This window comes from Balearica regulorum, chromosome 8 (assembly GCF_011004875.1).
Source record: "Balearica regulorum gibbericeps isolate bBalReg1 chromosome 8, bBalReg1.pri, whole genome shotgun sequence".
Taxonomy (NCBI): Eukaryota; Metazoa; Chordata; class Aves; order Gruiformes; family Gruidae; genus Balearica; species Balearica regulorum.
The window spans coordinates 11,217,169-11,236,758 of record NC_046191.1 but is presented as its reverse complement, the minus strand read 5'-3'; the positions used below and the strand labels follow the sequence as shown (position 1 = coordinate 11,236,758).

The following is a 19,590-nucleotide window of genomic DNA, read 5'->3' as shown; positions in this document are numbered from 1 at the left end:
ATTTGGGGTCACCAGCAGTTAATGCTCAGCAGAGGGGCTCACAGGTGCTGTACAGATCCTGCCAGTCATCCTCACATTCAACCACAGGCTGCCAGACACCCCCAGCTTAGCACAGTGCAACAGAGGCAGAAAGTCACTTAAAAAACCCCCACCCACTTTAGATTTATTATTAAAAAGCCCATGGCTCAGGTTCAGTAAAAACAAGTGTATAAAAAGGGCTATTGGAGGCCGGGAAGGGTACAGCAGTACCCACAATCGCTGGCTGGTGGACGAGGTGCAGGTGGGGAACTGGGGCCAGGGCAATGGGAGCAGCGTGGCCGCAGCCTTCCTGCCGCCGGAGAGAAACCCCCGCTGCCGTGAGTCTGCAGTGCTGGAGCGGTGGCTGTACGGGGCCCAACGACCCCAGGAGGGCTCCAGCTGAGCGGGGAGGGCAAGCCTGGCTCCAGGTCACATCAAGGCACAACTCCCACAGGAGAGCTGGGGAAGCAGCGGACTCTGCAAGGAGGAGCAGGAGATCACTACAGGGCCGTGGGTCGGGCATGCAGCAGCGCAGGGGACGCCAGCCCAGTGTCACCGGCAGGACTCACTGCACTGCAGGTCTCCACTGGTCTCAGATGTCGAAGGTACCATCACGAGGAGGTGGGTGCCTGGAGGAAGGCGCGGAGGGAGAGTTGTGTCCCAGGGCGGGTGCTGCTTGCTCCCTGCGGCTTTGCCCCCCGCTTCCGCTTGGAGCCCTGCAGGAGAGACACACTGGGGCTAAGCCAAACCCCCACGGCCCCCCACAGCCTCCAGGGACTGCCTTTGAGGCAAGGGGCTCTGGTATTGGGGATATCCAGGGGCAAAGCCAGCCAGGCAAATCCCCTGGATGCAGCGCTGCCCCAGGCTGGGGATGCTCCTTGGCCTGACCCCAAAGCCAGAGGGGCTCCAGCACCGCACACCAGGGCCTGGCCCACCACAACATGGAGCAGCTCCCAGGGCTGCACACCCTCCAGTGATGCCCACCTTGCCAGGGCTGCTCTCCACCCCACGCTGCTTCTCACACGCTTTCAGCACCTGAAGGAAGCACAAGAGAGGCCAGAGCTGAACTGCAGCAGGGTCCTGGAGCCAGGACTGCCTGCAGAGACTGGGGGGGGATACCTGGGACCCCAAAGAGATGGCAGGGAAGAAAGGCCCAAGTCCCGCTGGTACCTTCTTCATGGCCGTGGACACAGCTGAGGCATGGAACTCCTCCTCTGTCACCCAGCGGGACGGGGACAAGGCAGGGTCCAGGGTCACGTCCCCATCCAGGGGCAGGGAGTAGACCACATACGTCTGGTGGATGTGAGAGAAGATGTGGATGACCTGCGAGGGGATGAGAAGACACAGACATGGCCACGCAGCTGCCTCACAAGTGCACTGAGTCTGCCAGGGCTCTGAGGAGCAGGGCAGGGCTTGGGAGGGGTGACAGCAGGGAAGGGACCCTCTTCACCCTGTGCTATGTTCCCCACGGCCGAGCACAGGGGGCTCACGCTGCATCCCTCCAGTTCCAGGCTCACCTCTCCGATGAGCCGCAGGTCTTCCGCCACCACCGGCCACCCCGTCCAGGCCCGGAGGTAATCTGCCAGCACCTCCCTCTGCTTCTCCTCCTGCAGGCCCTGAGCCAGCGGGAGGCTGGGGAACTCCCAGAGCCCGGCCAGGAGACCTGGGGAGGGGGCACAACAGGGACATGAGCCGGCAAGAGGGACATCTGGGGACACTCCCCATCACATCCCACTCCCAGGCTGCTCTGTCCCTCACGCAGGTGGGAAGGGGACACGCAGTGCCTTCACCACCCTCCCGCCCAGCCCCATTACCCGAGCTGGGTCTCTGCACGATGAGGTACTCCAGGGCCCTGTGGCAGCCCCTCCGCTCCAGCACACATGTAGCTGTTCGTGCCACCCGTGGCTGTTTCTTTGCTGCTTTCCGGGGGAAGTTGGTGACCCCCAGGCTGCTGTCCCACGGCTCCGCAGCTGGGGGGCACAGGGGACAGTCCCCAACACCTGCAAACACCGATGTAACAGTTGCCACGGGGCCCAGGCCCAGAGCCACGACAGGGATCTCCCCAAGTGCTTACCACAGTCCTCAACATCAGGCACTGGGGTGGGTTTTCCAAACAGCTTCTGAGAGGCAAAGGCCAGCTCCTTCTCCACCTGCAAGGGGGGACAGGAACAGGGACAGGCTCATCCACCAGCCCACGTTGTCCCCACATACGGTGACCCCTCAAGGCCAGCACCCCGCGAGGATGCAGGATGTGATGCACAGCCACGAACAGCTTGCAGCACTGGTCTGGGCCAGGGATGGCTTGTACTTCAGAGAGGACCTAGGGTGACCTTCTGCCACCCCACTGGCACAGCTGGCAGCCCCCCCTTAGGCAGGGAGGAGACAGATTTTTGGGGCTGTACTTACCCTGTGCCGTGCTTGGCAGTGCTGCTTCACGGGGCACTCCCCACACAGCGGGGCCCTGGGCACACACACGGTTGCCCCCAGCTCCATCAGGGCTTGGTTAAAATCCCCCGGGCGGCTCCTGTCTACCAGGGCATTGGCCATGTCCCTGGGAGAAACAGCAATGAGTGACACTGGGCTCTGCAGGGAGAGGGCCCCGGGACTTTTGCCTGCCTCCTGCCTGAAAGAGGGGATGCTCCCAGGTAGGCAGAGGCAACACAGGTCCTTTCTCCACCACTCCCAGCAGCACCAGCTTCCCAAGAGCTCCCACGCCCCAGGGCTCCCTTCCTTCGCAGGCTCTGCTCCTCACGGCTCCCAAGGGATCCTGCCCTCGACCACAATAAGCACAGCCATGATCGCTGCAGCTTGGAGCGGGGACAGACCCTTTCCCTTACCAGAGCCGGTCGATGACAGCTGGGCTGCTGGAGTCAGCACCGATGCACCGCAGGCGGCACAGGACCCGGATCACGTTCCCATCCACGACACCAGTAGCCTGGGACCAGGAGCTGGGGTTACCACGCTGGGAGGTGCCCGTGCTCCCAGCAAGGCAGGGAGCTGAGGTGCTCCTGGGATGGAGGGGGGATACACATGCTGCCAACCCGCCAGCCAAGCTGGGCGGTGGGTGAGACGCACCACAAAGCAGGGGAGAGACGGAGCCAAGCGCAGTCCCAGGGAGACCCCGGCTTGTGAGACCCACCAGCAGGACCCTGCCAGGATCGGGGCTGGGTGGCAGAGAGGGGAGACATGACACCCAGCTCTCACCTGCCTGTATGAGATGGATGCGATGGCTCCTGCCGTATATCGGCCCACTCCTGGCAGCAGCTTCTGCAGGTCCTCAGCCGTCCTGGGCATCTGGCCAGCCAGCTCAGACACCACCTGGCAGAGAGGGGTTGGGGTCAGGGGAGCAGCCGGGGTGCGTGCATGCAACCCATTGTAGCCATGAGAAGACAGGATCCCAGTCTTCCAGGGCAGACGGGAGCTGGCACCAACCCACAGGCTTCAGAGAGCTTTGGAAATGCCTCCCCCACCCCAGCACCAGGGCACCTTCCTTGCTGCCTCCTGCAGACGCTTCCCTCGGGAGTAGTAGCCAAGTCCTGCCCACAGCTCGTTCACCTCCTGCTCCAAGAGACACAGCGCAGCGTTAGATGAAGAGCTGTGAGGGCAGGGAGAGCACCCGGCCCCAGCAACGCTCACCTCCAGCGACGCCTGTGCCAGAGCCTGCAGTGTTGGCCACTTCTGTGGTACAAAGGGAAGGGGACAAGTCAGGGACAAGCAGAGCCATGCTCTGCAGCTGGGGATCTGCCACAGGCAGTGGACAAGGTCTCCAAAAGGGGATGCCTGTGGGAACAGGACTCTGTAAGGAGCAGTCACCTGCATCCAGCGGTTGTAGTAGTCGATCACTGTAGACACCTGCGTCTGCTGGAGCATGATCTCAGACACCCACACTGCAGGGAGCAGGGCAGGGATCAGAGCAGAGGCACCAACGCCACCCACACCTTGTGCTGTGGCCACCTTAGTACTAGCTACAAGCACTGCACCAGCATCCAACCCATGGGACCCCGTCCCACCCTCTGCGTTCCCCACGTGCTGTCCCACAGGAGCTCCCTCAGACCCAAGTAGGCTCTCAGACCCCCCCAGCGCCTTGCAAGTGGGGCTCAGTGACCCTCGTGGCCACCGCAGGCAGCTTGTTCCAAGGATGGCGACTGAAGCCACGTTCCCTCACAAGGCCATACTGCGCATCCCTATCGGGGGCAAGACACAGCAGGGCACCCCACGCACGCCGGGGCGCAGTCCCCACTCCTCACCTGCATACGCCCGTCTGTTGGCATCCGGCTCAGATGCAGCCTGAAAGGGGAAGATGGAGTGAGGAAAACAGGGTGACACAGGACCCCACCACAGAGGGGACCTACATATAAAATAAATCTTGTGATGTGTTTTGAATGCTGCATGGGACACTGCATAAAGATACTTCCCCCTAGTGCTCAGAAGTTTCGAGTTTGGGTTAAATCAAGCAACAGCCAAAGCACCTTCTCCCTGATGAAGGACTTCACGCATTTCCCACAGCGAGAGTTTACCTCAAAGATTAAAAAGATCCCACCAGAGGAGCTGTCCCAGACCGGAGCCCCTCTGCACGGGAAGCAATTGAAGGCAGATGTAAATCCCACAGAAGGGCCACGCAGTTCCCAGCACCATTTGGACAGACGTTGCCGTAAAGCTGACGCCCACCCCAGCACCCCAAACACCATCTAACCGCCTGCTGCCAGGCCGAGCACAGAGCCGGTAGGAGCTCTAATAAAAACGCTCGGTCGGCTTAAAGCAAATACAGGGAAAACGTTTTCCACGTTTACAGGGAAACGTGCAGCAGCGAGCGCTGCAGGGTACCACGGAGGCAGGAACAAACCGAAACAGAACAGCCAGGAATAGAAGAGCGCTCCGGGTTGGAGGCTGTGTTTGAGAAGTGGGGTTTCACCCTGCGCCCTGCTTTGCTGTTCGTACCTAGGAACTGGCTACAGACCACCCACCACAGAACCGCCAGGGAGCTCGCTCCCATTTCCAGCGCCCACTCCCACGCAGCTAGGGACGTAACGCGTAGGGAAACGCACCGCAACGCTCCCTTGAGGCGGAGGGACGGGTTCCCCGCCACGGCACCCCGCCTCCCGCTGCCTCCCCTTACCAGCGTCCTCCAGGGAAGGTCCCGCTTGCACTTGTCGTACCAAGCCAGCAGGTTCCCGCGCAGGGCCTCCACCTCAGCCGGGTCGCTGAAGAGATGCCGGGCGGGCGGCGGAGCGGGCGCTGGAGCCGGGGCCCCTGCCAGGAGAGCGGGCGGGGTCAGGGCACGGGAGGGGTGCGGGACCCGACCGCAGCACCACGGGGACAGAGGCGGGAGCCCGACAGAGCCGCTGCCGGGCGGACAAGCACCAACTGCCGGGCCTTCCGAGGACGCAGCAAGCACCGGTAGCTGCCCGGGCTGGCCGCCCCGTGCCCTAGAGGACACCCCACGTTCGCCCCCAGACCTCCCGCTACCGGGCACCTCGGCGGGGCGACGCGCCCTTCCTGCGCTTCCCCGCCGGCGAGGCTGCCGTCCTGCCGCTCCGCCGGAGACCCCTGGCAGCTGCCGCCCGCAGGTGGCTCATGGCCGCGCCGCTCCCCAGCGGGGGCAGGGGCCCGGGAACGGCGGAGGAGATGCGGCGCCACGTGAGACCTTCCCGGGAAAATGTTTCCCTTCCAGCGCCCCGCCCCCGCACGGGGACAAATCAGAGCGGGCGGTACCGCCCACCTCCCGTGCGTCAGCCAATGGGAGCGAGGCACGGGGGAGAGGGCCCTCAGGCCGGGACCTCTCGGCGCGCCGGAGCCAATCAGCGCTCCGCGAGGGGGGGGGGAAATGCGGCTGTCCCCGCCCCTTCTCCCGCCGGTCCCAGCAGCCGCAAGAGAAGGGCCCCAACGGACTGCCCGAGCTAAACGCCAGTTTGCTTAAAAAGCAAATTTCGCTTAAAAACGGATTATTGGAAAACGGGCACAAAACCCGCTGGCGGCTGACAGGAGCCGGGCCGCCCGCGGGGGCAGGCAGTGCGGGCGGGGCGATCGGCGGGAGCGGGCAGCCGCGTCGGCGGAGGCCCCGGGAGCGGCCATGGCGCGGCGGCGGGTGCCGGTGGTGGACGTGCAGAGCGACAACTTCAGGGAGCTGTGGCCCTCCATGGTGCTGGCGCTGCGCACCGCCACCTTCGTCGCCGTGGACACGGTGAGGCGGGGCGGGGGGCGGCGGCGGTGACCGGCGGCGCGGCCGGGCCCGCGGGGCCGCTAACGGGTGTCTCCCCGCAGGAGCTGAGCGGCCTCGGCGCCAGGAAGTCGCTGCTGAGCCCGTGAGTGCCCCGGCTGCGGGGTGGGGGGGTGGGGGAAAGGAGCTGCCGCTGCTCCGAGGCGCGTCCCCCCGGTACCGGTTCCCCGGTTCCCTTCTCCCTGCGAGTTTACCTCTCCGGGAGTGAGCGGTGGGAAGGGGCGGGGCAGCGGCCGAGGGAGCCAGGGCAGGAGCCGTCAGCTGCCGTTCTCCTGCCGCCCAGGTGCATCGAGGAGCGGTACAAGGCCGTCTGCAGCGCGGCCAGGACCCGCTCCGTCCTGTCCCTTGGCGTCGCCTGTTTCAAGCAGCTCCCAGAAAAGGTACGCGCGGAGGTCGCAGAGCGGCCGTTCCCCCTTGTTCCCGCCTTCCGAGGGAGCAGCGGGCACCGGGACTCTGCTGGGAGTGGTCCCTGGGTTTGCCCCTGGCTTTTGCAGGAGCTCCCTGTGACAGGTAATCCCTGTGTTGCTTTGCACGCTCTTCCGCAGTCCGAGAACACGTATCTCTGCCAGATCTACAACCTGACGCTGCTCTGCACGGAGGATTACATTGTCGAACCCCAGTCGGTGCAGTTCCTGGTGCAGCATGGCTTTGACTTCAACAAGCAGTACTCCCAGGGCATTCCTTACCATAAGGGCAACGACAAGGTAGGGAAAGTCTCTCCTTCAGCCACCTCGGCTTGCCCTGCTCCGGGCTTCTGGGGAGGTTGTTCACTCACGCTGGGGCCTTGAGTGCAGCGTTATCCCTCTCCCCTCCCTGCTGTTTTATATCCAGCCTGTCACTTGTTGCAGATACTTGTCCAAATATTTAGGCCTCTCCTCAGAGCAAGCCATAGCTATAGGCACTACTCTGCCTCTGAGGACTTCCCAGGTGGTGGCAAGTCAAGGCGCTAAGGCTGGTTGACTAATCCTCCTTCTTGCAGGGCAATGAGAACCAGAGCCAGAGCGTTCGGACTTTTTTTCTGGAGCTCATACGAGCGAAGAAGCCTCTCATTCTCCATAATGGCCTGATTGATCTGGTCTTCCTGTACCAGTGCTTCTATGCTCACCTCCCAGACAACCTCGGCACCTTCACCGCTGACCTCTCTGAAATGTTTCCAGCAGGAATATACGACACTAAATATGCTTCCGAGTTTGAGACTCGCTTTGTAGCATCCTACTTGGAGTATGCTTACAAGAAGTGGTGAGCAGCGCTCTGGTATTTAAAGCTTACGGGAGGAAAGGCAAAGGGAGTGTCAGTGGTTGGTTGGTTTGTTTTTCCAGGCAAGGGGGTTGGCTCTATTATTATCCCAATGCGTGGAAAAAGGTGCTTTTCAGGTGACTCTGCCCTGTGCTCTTCCTGTTCCTAGGATGGCTGCTGAGTGCATAAGGGTGCATTTTGTAATACGCCTTACCTGTTTGGTGGGCAGCTGCTGAAAGAGGATTTGAGTCTTCCGCTGGCAGCAGTTTTGACCACAGGGTGACCTGATCTAACTGAAAACTAATTGATTTGCTGCATGGCTCAGGTCCAGCAGTGCCACAGCAGGAACACATGTGGGAGAGACACCCTTAAAACTCCGCTAGAGAGCGGGTGAAAACAGGGCTGTGCCTGCAGGGCCTGCTAGTTACAACTTGGTTTTGTAAGAGATGGTGAAATTAAAGGGGTGGGTGCTCCCTGCACCTTCCAACACTGACCAGCTCTGTCACGCATCCCGCATGTGGTCAGCTACAACTCCCCTCACTTTCCTTCCAAGCAAAGGTTGAGCTCTTGTTCCAGAGTGTCCTGTCTTGCGTCCTGCCCCCAGCTCCACGCAGATATCTTCCAGGCAGACGCATGGTAGAAGCAGAGATGTCTGCCCACTTCACGTGTCAGTCTAGCCCCTGGTTCTGCAGTCCCCACACAATCCAAACAAGCCCCTGGCAGTGATACAGCCCCTTGAATCTCCATTAAACTGAAGTCATGCTCTGTGCAGAGGAGAAATGGTATTTTTAGTGGCTGTTTTATATCAGGAAATGCCATTTTGACAGGTCTGAAAACATTCAAGATAACTGTTCTCAAACATGAGAATGGTTTGTTTTGACAGGATAAAAATACTTTTTAAACCGACCTCTTAAATGTTTTAACCCACAATTCTAGTTACATGGAGCCTCCCAAAGGTTTTTGGCCTTTTAGCCAGCTCTTGGGACAACATAGTTCTTTTCTCATGAGATGGAAAACATTTCCTTGTTGTCTGCATTGCCCAGGTTTGACCTGTCTGGGCGGTGGCTGCTGGCTACTCTACGCGATATCTCATTTTTAGGCATTTCTTCTTTGTCCATTAATATTATGAGGACTAAGACATACCTTGGTGCCCTTAATATTTAAAGCCAAGCTGTGTGTCCACTTCTCCCATAGCTTCACCAGAGACACTGTTGTCCCTGCCTGTATGTCAGCATTAGAGAAACCAATCTTTAAATCAGCACAGAACCAACTACTTACTAAAGCTGTTCTCCCAGGACTGAGTTTCTGTGCAGCAGGCTGTCGAAGTGACTGGAGCTCAAGAGCAGGAAACTAGTGGAGTTGAGACTTGGCGGAGAGCAGCATGTTTGCCCCAGCTCCGTGCCGTGGTACTTTCAATGAGTTAACCGCAGTAACTGTGTACTCTTGTTCTAGCAAACGAGAGAACTGCAAGCTGAAGGACTCCAGCGGCCAGCACCTCACCATCGAGTTCTGCAACTACCCTGCCAACATGTCCTGTTACATTGACTATCGCCACTGCTCTCTGGAAGAAGAAAACCACAATATGAGAGGGGAAAATAAGGTGCCTGTCTGCGAGAAATTCTCGGTAAGTAATATGAATGCCTGCTTTCTTCTTGGCTCTGTGGAAAGAGACACATGTGGCCAGAGTAGGAAGCGGTAGGAAAGCAGCTGGGAATGTCCCCTTGCTTGCTTCACAATACAAGGAAGACTTTCAAGCTTCAGGTGGCTTCATGATGCTTTGTTTGGAGGCGGTGAATTCCACAGTTTACATTAGACATGAAGATTCAGAAAATTATATGGCCCTAAATAGCGGGATGGTATGAGATACAGTACCCATTGCTGTCTTGGGAGGGCTGTAAGGTCTAAATTAGTTTGGCTTGTCCTCTGAGCAAGAAATGCCACCTCTTCCCTCCCCCATATCTTGATTAGATATATATTTAAAAAAAATTACCTTTCTGCAGCTTCTGGAACTGTAGTACGGTGTGATTCACAGCATCTCAGGTCCTGGTGCTGCTCCAGCAGTAAACAAAGAGCCCATCTGATCAGATCATAACTGGTTTCAGATGTTTCAGGGAGAAAAGGAGCTCTTCCAGATGTTGCACGTTACTGTTGCAGAACAGCAGAGGTTGGGGAAACCTCTGGAAGTTTCTCATCCAACCACCAACTCAATATTGCTCAGAGCCTTGTTTGGTAAATATTGAATAATCTCTAAGGACAGAGATGACAAAACCCCTCCAGGCCCCTGTTCCAGCGCTTGGCCACTTCTTGTGAAAAAGGCATCGACAAACTAATGTATACACTTCTTGTGTGTTGTGGGGCTGTAACTGAACACAGTGTTCCCGGTACAGCCTCACAAACCCTCAGTAGAGGGGAATAATGAGTTCTGCTCCATGTTATGGTGATAAGCTGCTCTAACCAGGAGACTGGTGGTGACAAGACTTCTCTCTTTCTCTCTAGGCCTATGGCTGGTGTCCAAAAGGGACAAAATGTCCACACTCTCATAACATTGACCTCATAATTGATGAGGATGACAAGTTTTGGGAGGAGAAGCGAAAGAAACGGAAGCACAAATGGAAGCGTCGGAAGAACACAGAAGAGCCTGCAAAGGCATGTGAACAGGAAAGCTCAGGGAAAGAAAGGGAGCTAGCTCAGAATGGGGAGGACGGACCACCACGAAAACAGAGCTGCTATGAGCCTGCAGCTGCTGCAGAGCTGACAGAGATCACACCCAGCAGTGAGGGCAGGCCACTGGAGGAGAACTCCATGGATGCAGAACCAGAGGTCAGCTCAGACACCAGCACGCAACGGGAAGAGGATCTGGGGAGCATGGAAGGAACTGCTGCCCAGGTAGCAGCTGCTGTGAGCCCTTCTGCCAAGGAGAATGCCTCTGACAGTGACCAAGTGGAGGGGAAGTCAGAGGTTCCTGCTGAGGTGGGCTCTGTCCATCACCCAGATGTTCCCGAGACTGAAGCAGCGTGTGCTGCAGAAAAGGAAAAGGAAACCCATGGTCCACCTTCACAGGGGGGCACACACCGAGCTGGCTTTGATGCATTCATGACTGGTTATATCATGGCTTATGTCTGGATGCTCAAGAAAGGAAAAAACATGGACGGTGGTGCAGGGCCGTGGTTGCCGGACTGCCACAATAAACTGTACCTCAGTGGCAAATCGGTGCCACTTCAAATAGTGAAGAGCTTGTTTTCTAAATCTTCCAAAGCTCACGGGCAGAAGATGAAGTTGGCCTGGGCCAGTGGATAGAGCTACAGAACTCCTCAGCAAACTGGGCTTCCCCCTCCCCCCCCCCACCTCCTCAGGTTTTGAAATTGTTTATTCCATCAAGAACTGACCAGAAGGGGAGCAATTTTCTTACTCTTGTTTTTGTTTTAACTTCTGATGGATTAAATTGGTCTCACTTGGAGTTCCCCCTGTTGTTCCTTAGCAGCATGCCAGGCTGTGAAGGCAGGGTGAGGCTGGAGAAGAGGGAGGAAAATGCACCTCTCCAACTGCACCCAGGGCTGCAAGTTTCAGGGTAGTGCTCCCCACTCAAAGTGGGTTTTGAAAAAAACAGCCTAGGGTTGCCTTTCTGGAAAGACCATATGCTAGCTACTTTAGCATGGGTTTCACTTTGTACAGAAGATGAAGAGGGTAATCACTTGATAACAAGAGAAGACAGAGGCCAGAGCTTCCCACTCAAACTTCTTAGGAAGTTAAGAGCCCCAGCCTCCTCCCAGATCTTGTGTACAGGTAAGTACTGCACCTACAGCCTTGCCACATGCTGTCACTTACCTAGTGGTTTAGGGTGGGATGGACCTTTTCAAAAGAAGCACACGCTAAAGGTCCAAGTATCTACAAAAACACATCTGAAAGCTCCAAGCAGTTGACCCATACAACCAGCTTGACAGAAAATGCTGTAAACAGTCACTGGAAAATGATGTGATGCTTCTGATTGAAAGACACCAGATGAAAGCAGGCTAGCTTTTCAGGCAAAGCATACAGTTTTATAAATGTTTAGTCAAGTGTTACTGTTTTCAGTCACTGCTGGTAGGGTAATTACCTATAACCCTCATAATTATTTCCTGTCTTTCTAAGGAAGTCAAGAAGGAAAAAAGTGGTGGGTTTTAGTTGGGGGTTTTTTGTTTTGTTTGTTGGGTTTTTTTTGAGACGCTGACCACAAAGGAAAAGGAGAAAGCTTCTCCTCCCAAATGGGCCATCTGATTCTAGTGCAAGGTAACTGCAGGCAGCACCAAGCCACAGCAGGTTGGCACAGAAGGTCTTCAAACTTCTGAGTAAGGGGAGGTGCAGTGGGACTTAAAGCCAGATGTGGTCCTTAAACTGCACTGCTTCCTGTGCTGCTGGAGCTGTTCTGTAGGGCTGGAACAGAGCAGCCACAACAACAAGCTCCCTGCAGCCTGAGTGCTATCAAAAGCCATCTTGTCTTATAGGTCACATGCTACTGCCTACTCTTCAGAGCACTATAAGGCAGAACAGGAAAAAAGTCCTTGAGTCTCTTGGATTTAATAGTGTAACACTTCAGTAAGATGCAGGAAAGAAGTAACACCGAATACAGATGACAATTCTCCCTGTTTATAATTCAGCACCAAGTAATAGTGATTACGATCTCAAGCCACATATTAATGCCATCCATAGCTTAAAGTAAGTGTTTAAGCCAGCTTTTTTAACCTAGAATTTGCCCTCTTAATCACAAGACTCAAGCCTTGATTTTATTTTTATTTTGAAAGCAAGTTGGGAAAGTTTACAAAACCTGACCAAGAAAAAATTATGAAAATATTTAACTGGATTCATCTTTGGTTACTTCTTATTGCAGTTCCAATAAAACATACACCATTTCTATAGTTCAAAAAAGTCAGAAGGTCAATCAACATAAAAACAAGACGTGCTTTCTTTACATATTCATAAATATCCACAATATTAGAAAAGTTGTTTTGCAAAGATTTTTTTTTTTTTTTCTGGCAGTGTTAACTTACTATTATACACAGGCTACAAACTTCTTCCTAAGCCTTTAATTACAAGTTGAGCTATTTACAGACTGCAAAATATTAAGACGTAAAACTCCTTCATAAATACGAAAATAGATCATCTCGCAAAGATCTTTATACTTAATCAAATATCTGGCTGCCCCTCCTCCCCCAAAAAAAAAGATTATTTGTTTTGCATAGAAATGTAGTGACATGCAATATAAACAATAGCATTAAGTGCAAACAGGAATTATTCAAGTGTCTTTAGTTGTACTGGCAAAAAATACCAATGTTCTGTTACACACAATACATCAATGCCTCTCCAACAAGTATGTCTACTATAGCCCCTTGTCTGCACTGCTTTTGAGGGGCAGCAGTTCACATGCATTCTCTTAGTTGCATTTTATCAACCTGCAACCACAACAAAAATATAGCTTATAACAGACATTTAAATGTATTCAACACAGAAAGATTTAAAGTGAATTAAAAACATCTTTGATCTCTTCAGGGAACCTAGCAATGTGTAGAAAGTGTTTTAAAAGAGCAAGAACTGCTCTCATAAGAAAGTCAAAAATCATGATAAAATCCAATCACAATAAAACTTTGTCACATCACTATAAAACAAGGAGTTTTCTGGCCACATGTTCATATTCGTGTTCATCAATAGCTGTCAGAAAATGGCCCCCAGTAGAAAAGCACCCTCAGGAGGGCAAAAAACCTAAGAGTAGTTACTACGTGCAACCTAGATTCAGCTTTACACAGCCAAAGGCATGAGATGTAGTGAGTGCCAACCGCATCCGGACCCTTGGAAACAGTGGGTTTAGCAAGCACTTGGCTGTTTTAAAATGGCCTTTCACTCCAGTTCCATACATATGCCTCTTTTCCCATGCAGACCGTGAATCCAGGAAAGGCCTGAGCCACTATTCCTTGGCATTTCTCTTTCTGACATCTCCACCTCAGTACAAAGAGCTGGAAAAAGTTGACAGATGTGCCCTATGCATGTCAGCTGGCTGTGCTTAGAGTGGACATTTAAGAAAATAAAATTTTAGCCATGCTGCTTTGTAAGAGAACTATTCAGAGCAGGGAAACAGTTTAAGAGACAGTGGTGTAAGAAAACAGATGAGGTCACTGTAATGGGCACCACAGAGGTACCCCAAGCTGACTACACAGGCTTTGCAGACAGTGCCAGAGAGGGCAACAGGCTTCATGAGGTGTCAGCGCTGACAACCAGGGCAAATGCAAGCCACAGAGCAGCCAGAGGCGTGCATGTGCTCTCCGATGAGGCTGCAGGATGCTGGACAGCTTCCTCGCAGCCTGGTGATCCAGAAGTAAACTATTCCTTATTGCTTGTTTGTCTGAAGTCACGCACCTAAATGCATTTTGTGACAACAGAAGCTGGTGTTGATGCGTTTCCCTCCCGAAAGATTACAATTGTATAAGAGATAGAAAGATGGGGAAAAAAAGAAAAAGAAAAAAAACAAGCAAAAACCAGGCACCAGGCAGGCAACTAGTCGGCAATTGAGTTTCGCTGCCTGTTTCCCTGTCCTCAAAGGAAAGTACGCACACACAGTGTCAGCCATACAAGCTGCTCTGCACTCTGCAAACAAGATACACAAGACAGACTACTGATCAGCACCTTCAAGAGGCAGAGAGGTGTGGGCCAAAAGGGGTGATCGTGGTAAGGATAGGCATTTTCTCCGTCAAACTGCTAACAGCTGCCTAATCTGGCATGGGCTGTGCTACGTAACTCAGCGACACTGGGTTTCTCATTTAATTCTTCACAGCCACTGCAAAGGGATAACTGCTGCTCAGGTTAACACATATTTCACAAGAGGAAATCACAATTATAACTCACAGAATAGTTACCTAAACCTTGGCATCTCCACCAAGAAAGAACTAAAGCTTTCTCCTTCATCCTTTCTTTGAGACAGGAAAAGAGTAGGAATAGTCTTGCTTCCATCAGAGACTAGCTTACATTTTCCATCCTTACACAAGAGCCCAAAGAAAGCCTAACAGGCTACCTGGGTGAAATTCTGGCCTCCACTGCATCACCATCTGCTCAGCAGGCATGCAATCCATACCTCAGGAATGATACTATAGGTTAAAAAAAAAAAACAACCTAAAAATCCCATGTTCTTCGGATAACGATAGTGGAAAAAGGCAGGATGTTGCACAAATGTCATCACAGAACAAACTTTCCCATAAATCACATCAAGCAAGCAGCATTAAAGCTTATGCCATTGCTTCTTTAACATGTACCTGCTGGTGGAAGAAAGAAAAAAAAAAAAAAAGGAAAAAAGAGATAATCCTATTCAGTGATAAGCCAGTGAAGACAACAGCTTCCTTCTGTAGAAGAAAAAAAAGTTAATTTGAGGCAAGCTAATTTTCTTCAGTTTGACAATACAAAGCTGTTCTCTGAGTCTGTCTATCCTCCTCCAAGACCTCTTGTGTGGCTGCAACACTGCTGGCAACTCCCCCTGGGCAGGGGATTCCTGTCCTCTCTCAAGCAGTCTGGTTTTAAATAAGGAACCATCATTACTGCACTATTATCAATGAGATAGGATGTTGTACCAAAGAGGGAGGTGAATGTGACCCTCCTAGCTTAGTCATAATAGTCAAATGTAGATACTGTATTTAACTGACTATTCTGCAGAAACACATCATGATGTCCATTCTAACCCCCAAAATGCTCAGTACAACTGGTACTTTCAGTGGCAGTTTCTCCAGAAGCCCAGAAATGACAATGCCTGGAATATGGCTCCCCTCTTGAACCCTCGGCAAATCTTCCTCCACATTTGGGTTGAGGTACGTGAAGAACTGTGCGAGGAGGAGAGCGGTGTTTCCCTGCACTAATGTGTTACACATCATTACCAAGTCCACGGGAAAATAAAACACCAGGGAACAGACTCTTCTCGTTAATCGCAAAGTATTTGTCATGTGACTCAGCCTGCAGATTGCTACCAGCATGAGGGGGTTTGGTTTTGCTGCTTTTGAAAGAAAAACTTGTATAATGCTGCACCAGCACTCAGTAGCTCTGGGACCAGAGAGCATTCCTATCTGCTCAACATAGCTCTGGAAGATCTCTGTGCCCATTTCTACAGGCTCCGACTCACATGCACTGCTGCAGAACACTAATGCAAATCTGCAGTGGTTTAGAGCAGCTGGTCAGTCAGAGGAAGAGGGAAAACCTAAGGGTTGCGCTTTCTACCCAACATTAAGCTTAAGGCCTTGAAATGCTCCATGCTGGGATCTGGGTCAGACTGTTTACACGGTGCCTGCTCTGGGGCCCACATGGCCATGCTGGCTGGAGTAGTTCCCCCTCCTAATATAAATCAGGGTAGGGAATAAGCACAGTTTGAAATAAAGTTAAAATAATCAGTCTCTCCAGAGGCTGTCTGCAGCTATCTGTTTGACAGCCAGTTTCTACCATCTGCTGAATCTCTTTCGAATGTGAAACCCAGCACTACAGAAAACACAGAGTTTAAGTGACTGGGAACAACTGTTCCCTCAAGGACAGGTTCATTTTGAGCCCTCTCTTCATATGTCACAAGGTGACTGTGTGCTACCACTTGCGGAGATGTTGGCGGAGGTCTGAGACAACAGGGCAGGACTGTCCCCATCCTGCTTCCTGAAGGGCCATGCCTCTCTCTTCAGCTCGGTGCAAGGACTAACACTGAACAGAGGCTTTGTAGACTCTAGTGGAGTATTTTTCAGTAGGTCATCTTCTACCTCCATCTCTTCAGAAGGGAGACAACCTGCAAACACTTGTGAGGAGCCATGACCTTCAGAGTTCACTGAATTCTCAACTGGGAGCTTTTTGTAAGATAGCAGCTCAGGCTGGGCCAGCACTAAAGGTTGATTACATGCTGGATCTCCACATGTGTTCTCAGCAGGGCAAAACCCATTTTCCTCCTGGGCCACTGGCCCATCTGAACAGTCCATATCTTCTTCTTGACCAGGTACAGGAAGAAATTCTGGCCTGTGAGGCTTGGCTTGAAAGGGAGGAATCTCTGACACACCATATTTAGTGCTACTCAGGAGTTTTTGCCGAACCTCTGCACCTAGCTGGGTTGGGTCACACCTGCTGACAGTTGAAGACAGTCCCCCAAACAGGCCATATTCCTTGTGTGGCAGCTCAGGAGAGAGTGGAAGTGATCTGCATCTCCTCCCAGGAAGGAGGGAAAATTCTTGCCAGTCTGTGCTATACGCCTGCCGGAATTGGGACTGGCTGGCTTTCAGGCCTCCACCCGCCTCTGGAGAATGCAAGTCAAACACCAGGGAAATCACAGACTTGCTTGGCATGTCAAAGAATTTGATCTTCCCCCCCTTGAGGTCCTCACGGGCACTGAAGGGATTAACTTTCCGGCCTAACGCCTTGTTTGGTGTATAGTAGGGGTCCTGCACGTTTATCTTCCTGGAAGGCTTGCGGGAGAAGATATCTGACTGGCTGCGTGACAACCAGATATTCCGACGTGGACGGGGTGACTTGGGTGGGATCTTATCATCCAGGGAACTCAAACGTTTGACTCCTGGTCCTTTCTCAATTGATCCTGAGTAGAAGAAGAGAAATACTCTTAGCTTAAAGGAGCTATATACCTGCATGTCTGCTCACTCACAGAGTCTTCATGACAACTGTAAAGAAAAAGCTGCATTTCTGATGTTCCAAAGTATCTTCCATGGGCACGTCAGCTCGTTCCTTACAAGTTCCTGCACAAACATGAGTACACCATTCTCTTCTCCTCAGTGTATTACTGGTTTAAAATGTGGAAATTTGGCAGCCCTGTCCATAGGACCTTTTAAATGTAAGGCAATCAACAACAGATTTAAAATATTCTCTCCTTTTTACTCATGCCTCCGGCTAATTAAGAGTCATCTTGAAGACTTGAGGAAATGCAAATTCAGTTAATGCCATCTTACTTCCCTAGGCACTAAAACTAAACTGCTTCTTTATCAGTTTATGATAAAATTTGGCACCCACATTATGGGGGATGCTAATTTGGCAAGACAATATTTTCTTCAGAAAAAACAAAACAAAGGAAACTGTACAAAAATTTGGTAGGAACGAGGAAGTCTTTTCCCTCTTCTATCCAAGCCCTGTATTTTAGGGCCCCTTCAAACCTCCTTGCTGCCAGTACAGTGACACAGCAGAGACGGCACAGGGTGGTCTTGAAGTAGAACAATTTGCACGTTTCTAAATTTATCATTCTGGCTTCCAGCAGAGGTTGCCCAAGATCTGTTGATGATACTGACCATAAAAGAGAACAAGTACAAAGCATAGTTGCCAAAGGAATTGGGACCTTTTCACCCTGATGGGAAAAGTCTAAAACCAAAATAAATGCCCCTCCTGATACATGAAGAGTTTAAATCATTCCATCCCAGCCTTCATCCAGTACATTATGCAATACAGCAACTAGGGATATATGAGAGTTGGACCCTAATGAGTTGTACATATGTGTGTATGTCTATTTACTTGCACACACGCACACACATATATATAGAAATAAAAGCTCTATCACTACAAATAGGAAGGGAAAATGGTAGTTGTTCAGGAAAAGATGCTAACTCCTTGAGTGTTTGGAACATGCATCAGCCACTGGCTCTCAAGGTGCCTCTGAAGAGCTGTGATAGAGCAATAACAAACAGATATAAAGAAGAAATATCTCATTTTGATTACCACATCCAGAATAAGCCAGAATAATTTCCACTTTTCCCTTTAAATACTGCCATAGTTCAGACTGTAGTCAGTCCACCTAGGAAAAATTCTGCAAGTCAAAGAACAGCATGTAACACTTCTCCAAGAAGATGCACATCTGACATGTACTCCAAAGGGAGAATGCCAGGAAAATTAAAAGAAAAAAACAAAACCAAACCACAATACCCCAAATAGACAAAAAAATTTCCTTTTTAACTCATACCTCTTTTAGATGCTTTCCAGGTGTGGGAGAACAACCACATGCATACATTCCACGTGGTTTGAAATACAGAACTTACTTCAATCAATAACCATATTACAGACAGATAGCTATATGTGTGTATATATATATTGTGTATTTATATATACAGAATACGAGAAACTATTTTTACTGTACTTTAGATTTGCAGTGCCAGAAGTCTACTAACATAAAAGTAAGTCAGAATATACCCCAGCCTGCAAGAACTGCTTGCAGTTTGCTCCCCACACCAGGTGGCACTAGACAGCTTTAGATAAAGCCCTTCAAGGGCAGCATTCCCAAGCAGATCTGGGATTCATCTTTTCTCTGGTCTTTCAGAGTATTTCTGGGTACTTTATACTACTCTTGTATCTTCTCTGCTCTTCCTCCTGAAGGAATTTAAGAAGCTTCCAAGTGTTACATGTAACACCAAAAGAAATTATGTATATGCACTAAGTATGGCAGGGACAAAGCAAAAGTTGATGGATTTTCCTATACTATTAGCAATTTACAAAACCATTCCCAAATAAACTCTAAATTTCCCCTCAAGAGCTTGTGGGCAGAATCTTTTGAGGCACTTTAAGAAACAGTTAGCTGTTTTTTTCCCCAAAGGACACTCTGCAGTGCAAAGCATGTATATAGCATTGTTCCAGAATAATTTTCGGGCTTTGAGTAAAATCATTCATAAGCTGTAAATAATACCATATATAGCTGAAATCCCAGTCTTCAAAATATGAAGCATTGTAGCCTCTTGCTATTAGCCTGCAGCAAGGTTTCTACAATACGGACACTTACCTTTGGGTTTTCTTTCACTGTTGTCAAGGTTCACAATCTTTCTCTCTCTCTCCGAGTCGTCATTTCTCAGGCGGTTTAAAATCTCCTCCAGTGTTTTGACAGTATCAGCAAATGAAGGACGCAACTTTGGATCCATCTGTGAATGCACACAGATCAAATAAGTTCACATGGGTTTGTCCATGCTATTCTGCTTACACAGTGGACAGACAGAGGGACAATATGAAGGAACTGAGGAAATTCAAGACTGTTTTAAGAAGTGTGTCGTCATTGCAAAAAACCCAAGTAAAGCAGGGGAAAAAGTAGTATTCTGTCCTCATTTATTTCTATTATACCTCTCACATTTAATTATCATGCTGTAAATATTCTATAAAGAGGACAC

The 19,590-nt window shown here is 51.3% G+C and overlaps 3 protein-coding genes across 7 annotated transcripts in view; 1 reads left to right on the top strand and 2 right to left on the bottom strand.

The window, feature by feature from the left end:
- Positions 1 to 140: 140 nt before the first annotated feature.
- Positions 141 to 5,690, bottom strand: MUTYH (mutY DNA glycosylase). Of its 5 annotated transcripts, none has more exons than XM_075759552.1 (16): positions 5,492 to 5,690; positions 5,135 to 5,268; positions 4,266 to 4,305; positions 3,832 to 3,905; positions 3,655 to 3,696; positions 3,505 to 3,576; positions 3,223 to 3,336; positions 2,856 to 2,953; positions 2,425 to 2,569; positions 2,093 to 2,168; positions 1,833 to 2,018; positions 1,536 to 1,681; positions 1,138 to 1,341; positions 1,003 to 1,053; positions 402 to 734; positions 141 to 362 (listed from the first exon to the last, which is right to left on the bottom strand). In XM_075759552.1, the coding sequence occupies exons 1-15, from the start codon at positions 5,592 to 5,594 to the stop codon at positions 630 to 632; spliced, it is 1,590 nt and encodes a 529-aa protein (XP_075615667.1). In that variant the 5' UTR covers positions 5,595 to 5,690; the 3' UTR covers positions 141 to 362; positions 402 to 629. The 5 variants fall into 5 exon arrangements, with proteins under 5 accessions (XP_075615667.1, XP_075615665.1, XP_075615666.1 ...); XM_075759550.1 differs by having other exon boundaries at positions 3,655 to 3,798; positions 3,871 to 3,905; XM_075759551.1 differs by having other exon boundaries at positions 1,189 to 1,341; positions 3,655 to 3,798; positions 3,871 to 3,905.
- Positions 5,691 to 5,863: 173 nt separating this feature from the next.
- TOE1 (target of EGR1, exonuclease) lies at positions 5,864 to 10,928 on the top strand. The gene is made up of 7 exons (XM_075759539.1): positions 5,864 to 6,199; positions 6,280 to 6,320; positions 6,519 to 6,615; positions 6,781 to 6,939; positions 7,215 to 7,474; positions 8,924 to 9,095; positions 9,968 to 10,928. Exons 1-7 carry the CDS (start codon positions 6,089 to 6,091, stop codon positions 10,766 to 10,768), a joined length of 1,641 nt encoding a protein of 546 aa, XP_075615654.1. The 5' UTR covers positions 5,864 to 6,088; the 3' UTR covers positions 10,769 to 10,928.
- A 1,297-nt stretch (positions 10,929 to 12,225) lies between these two features.
- The window catches only part of TESK2 (testis associated actin remodelling kinase 2), an 84,268-nt gene continuing 76,903 nt past the window's right edge, over positions 12,226 to 19,590 (bottom strand). The window contains exons 10-11 of the mRNA XM_075759536.1: positions 19,212 to 19,347; positions 12,226 to 17,036 (exon numbers count right to left, since the gene is read on the bottom strand). Of these exons, the coding sequence (XP_075615651.1) occupies positions 16,024 to 17,036; positions 19,212 to 19,347 (1,149 nt within the window). The 3' untranslated portion in view covers positions 12,226 to 16,023. The remainder of the gene's footprint in view (positions 17,037 to 19,211; positions 19,348 to 19,590) is intronic.

Coding starts and splice junctions, on each gene's coding strand:
- TOE1 (XM_075759539.1), top strand. CDS start 6,089: ATGGCGCGGCGGCGGGTGCCGGTGGTGGACGTGCAGAGCGACAACTTC. Junction 6,200..6,279: donor CCTTCGTCGCCGTGGACACG/GTGAGGCGGGGC, acceptor GTCTCCCCGCAG/GAGCTGAGCGGCCTCGGCGC. Junction 6,321..6,518: donor AGGAAGTCGCTGCTGAGCCC/GTGAGTGCCCCG, acceptor CCTGCCGCCCAG/GTGCATCGAGGAGCGGTACA.
- MUTYH (XM_075759550.1), bottom strand. CDS start 5,594: ATGAGCCACCTGCGGGCGGCAGCTGCCAGGGGTCTCCGGCGGAGCGGC. Junction 5,269..5,491: donor GGGCGCGTCGCCCCGCCGAG/GTGCCCGGTAGC, acceptor CTCTCCTGGCAG/GGGCCCCGGCTCCAGCGCCC. Junction 4,306..5,134: donor ACCTTCCCTGGAGGACGCTG/GTAAGGGGAGGC, acceptor TTCCCCTTTCAG/GCTGCATCTGAGCCGGATGC.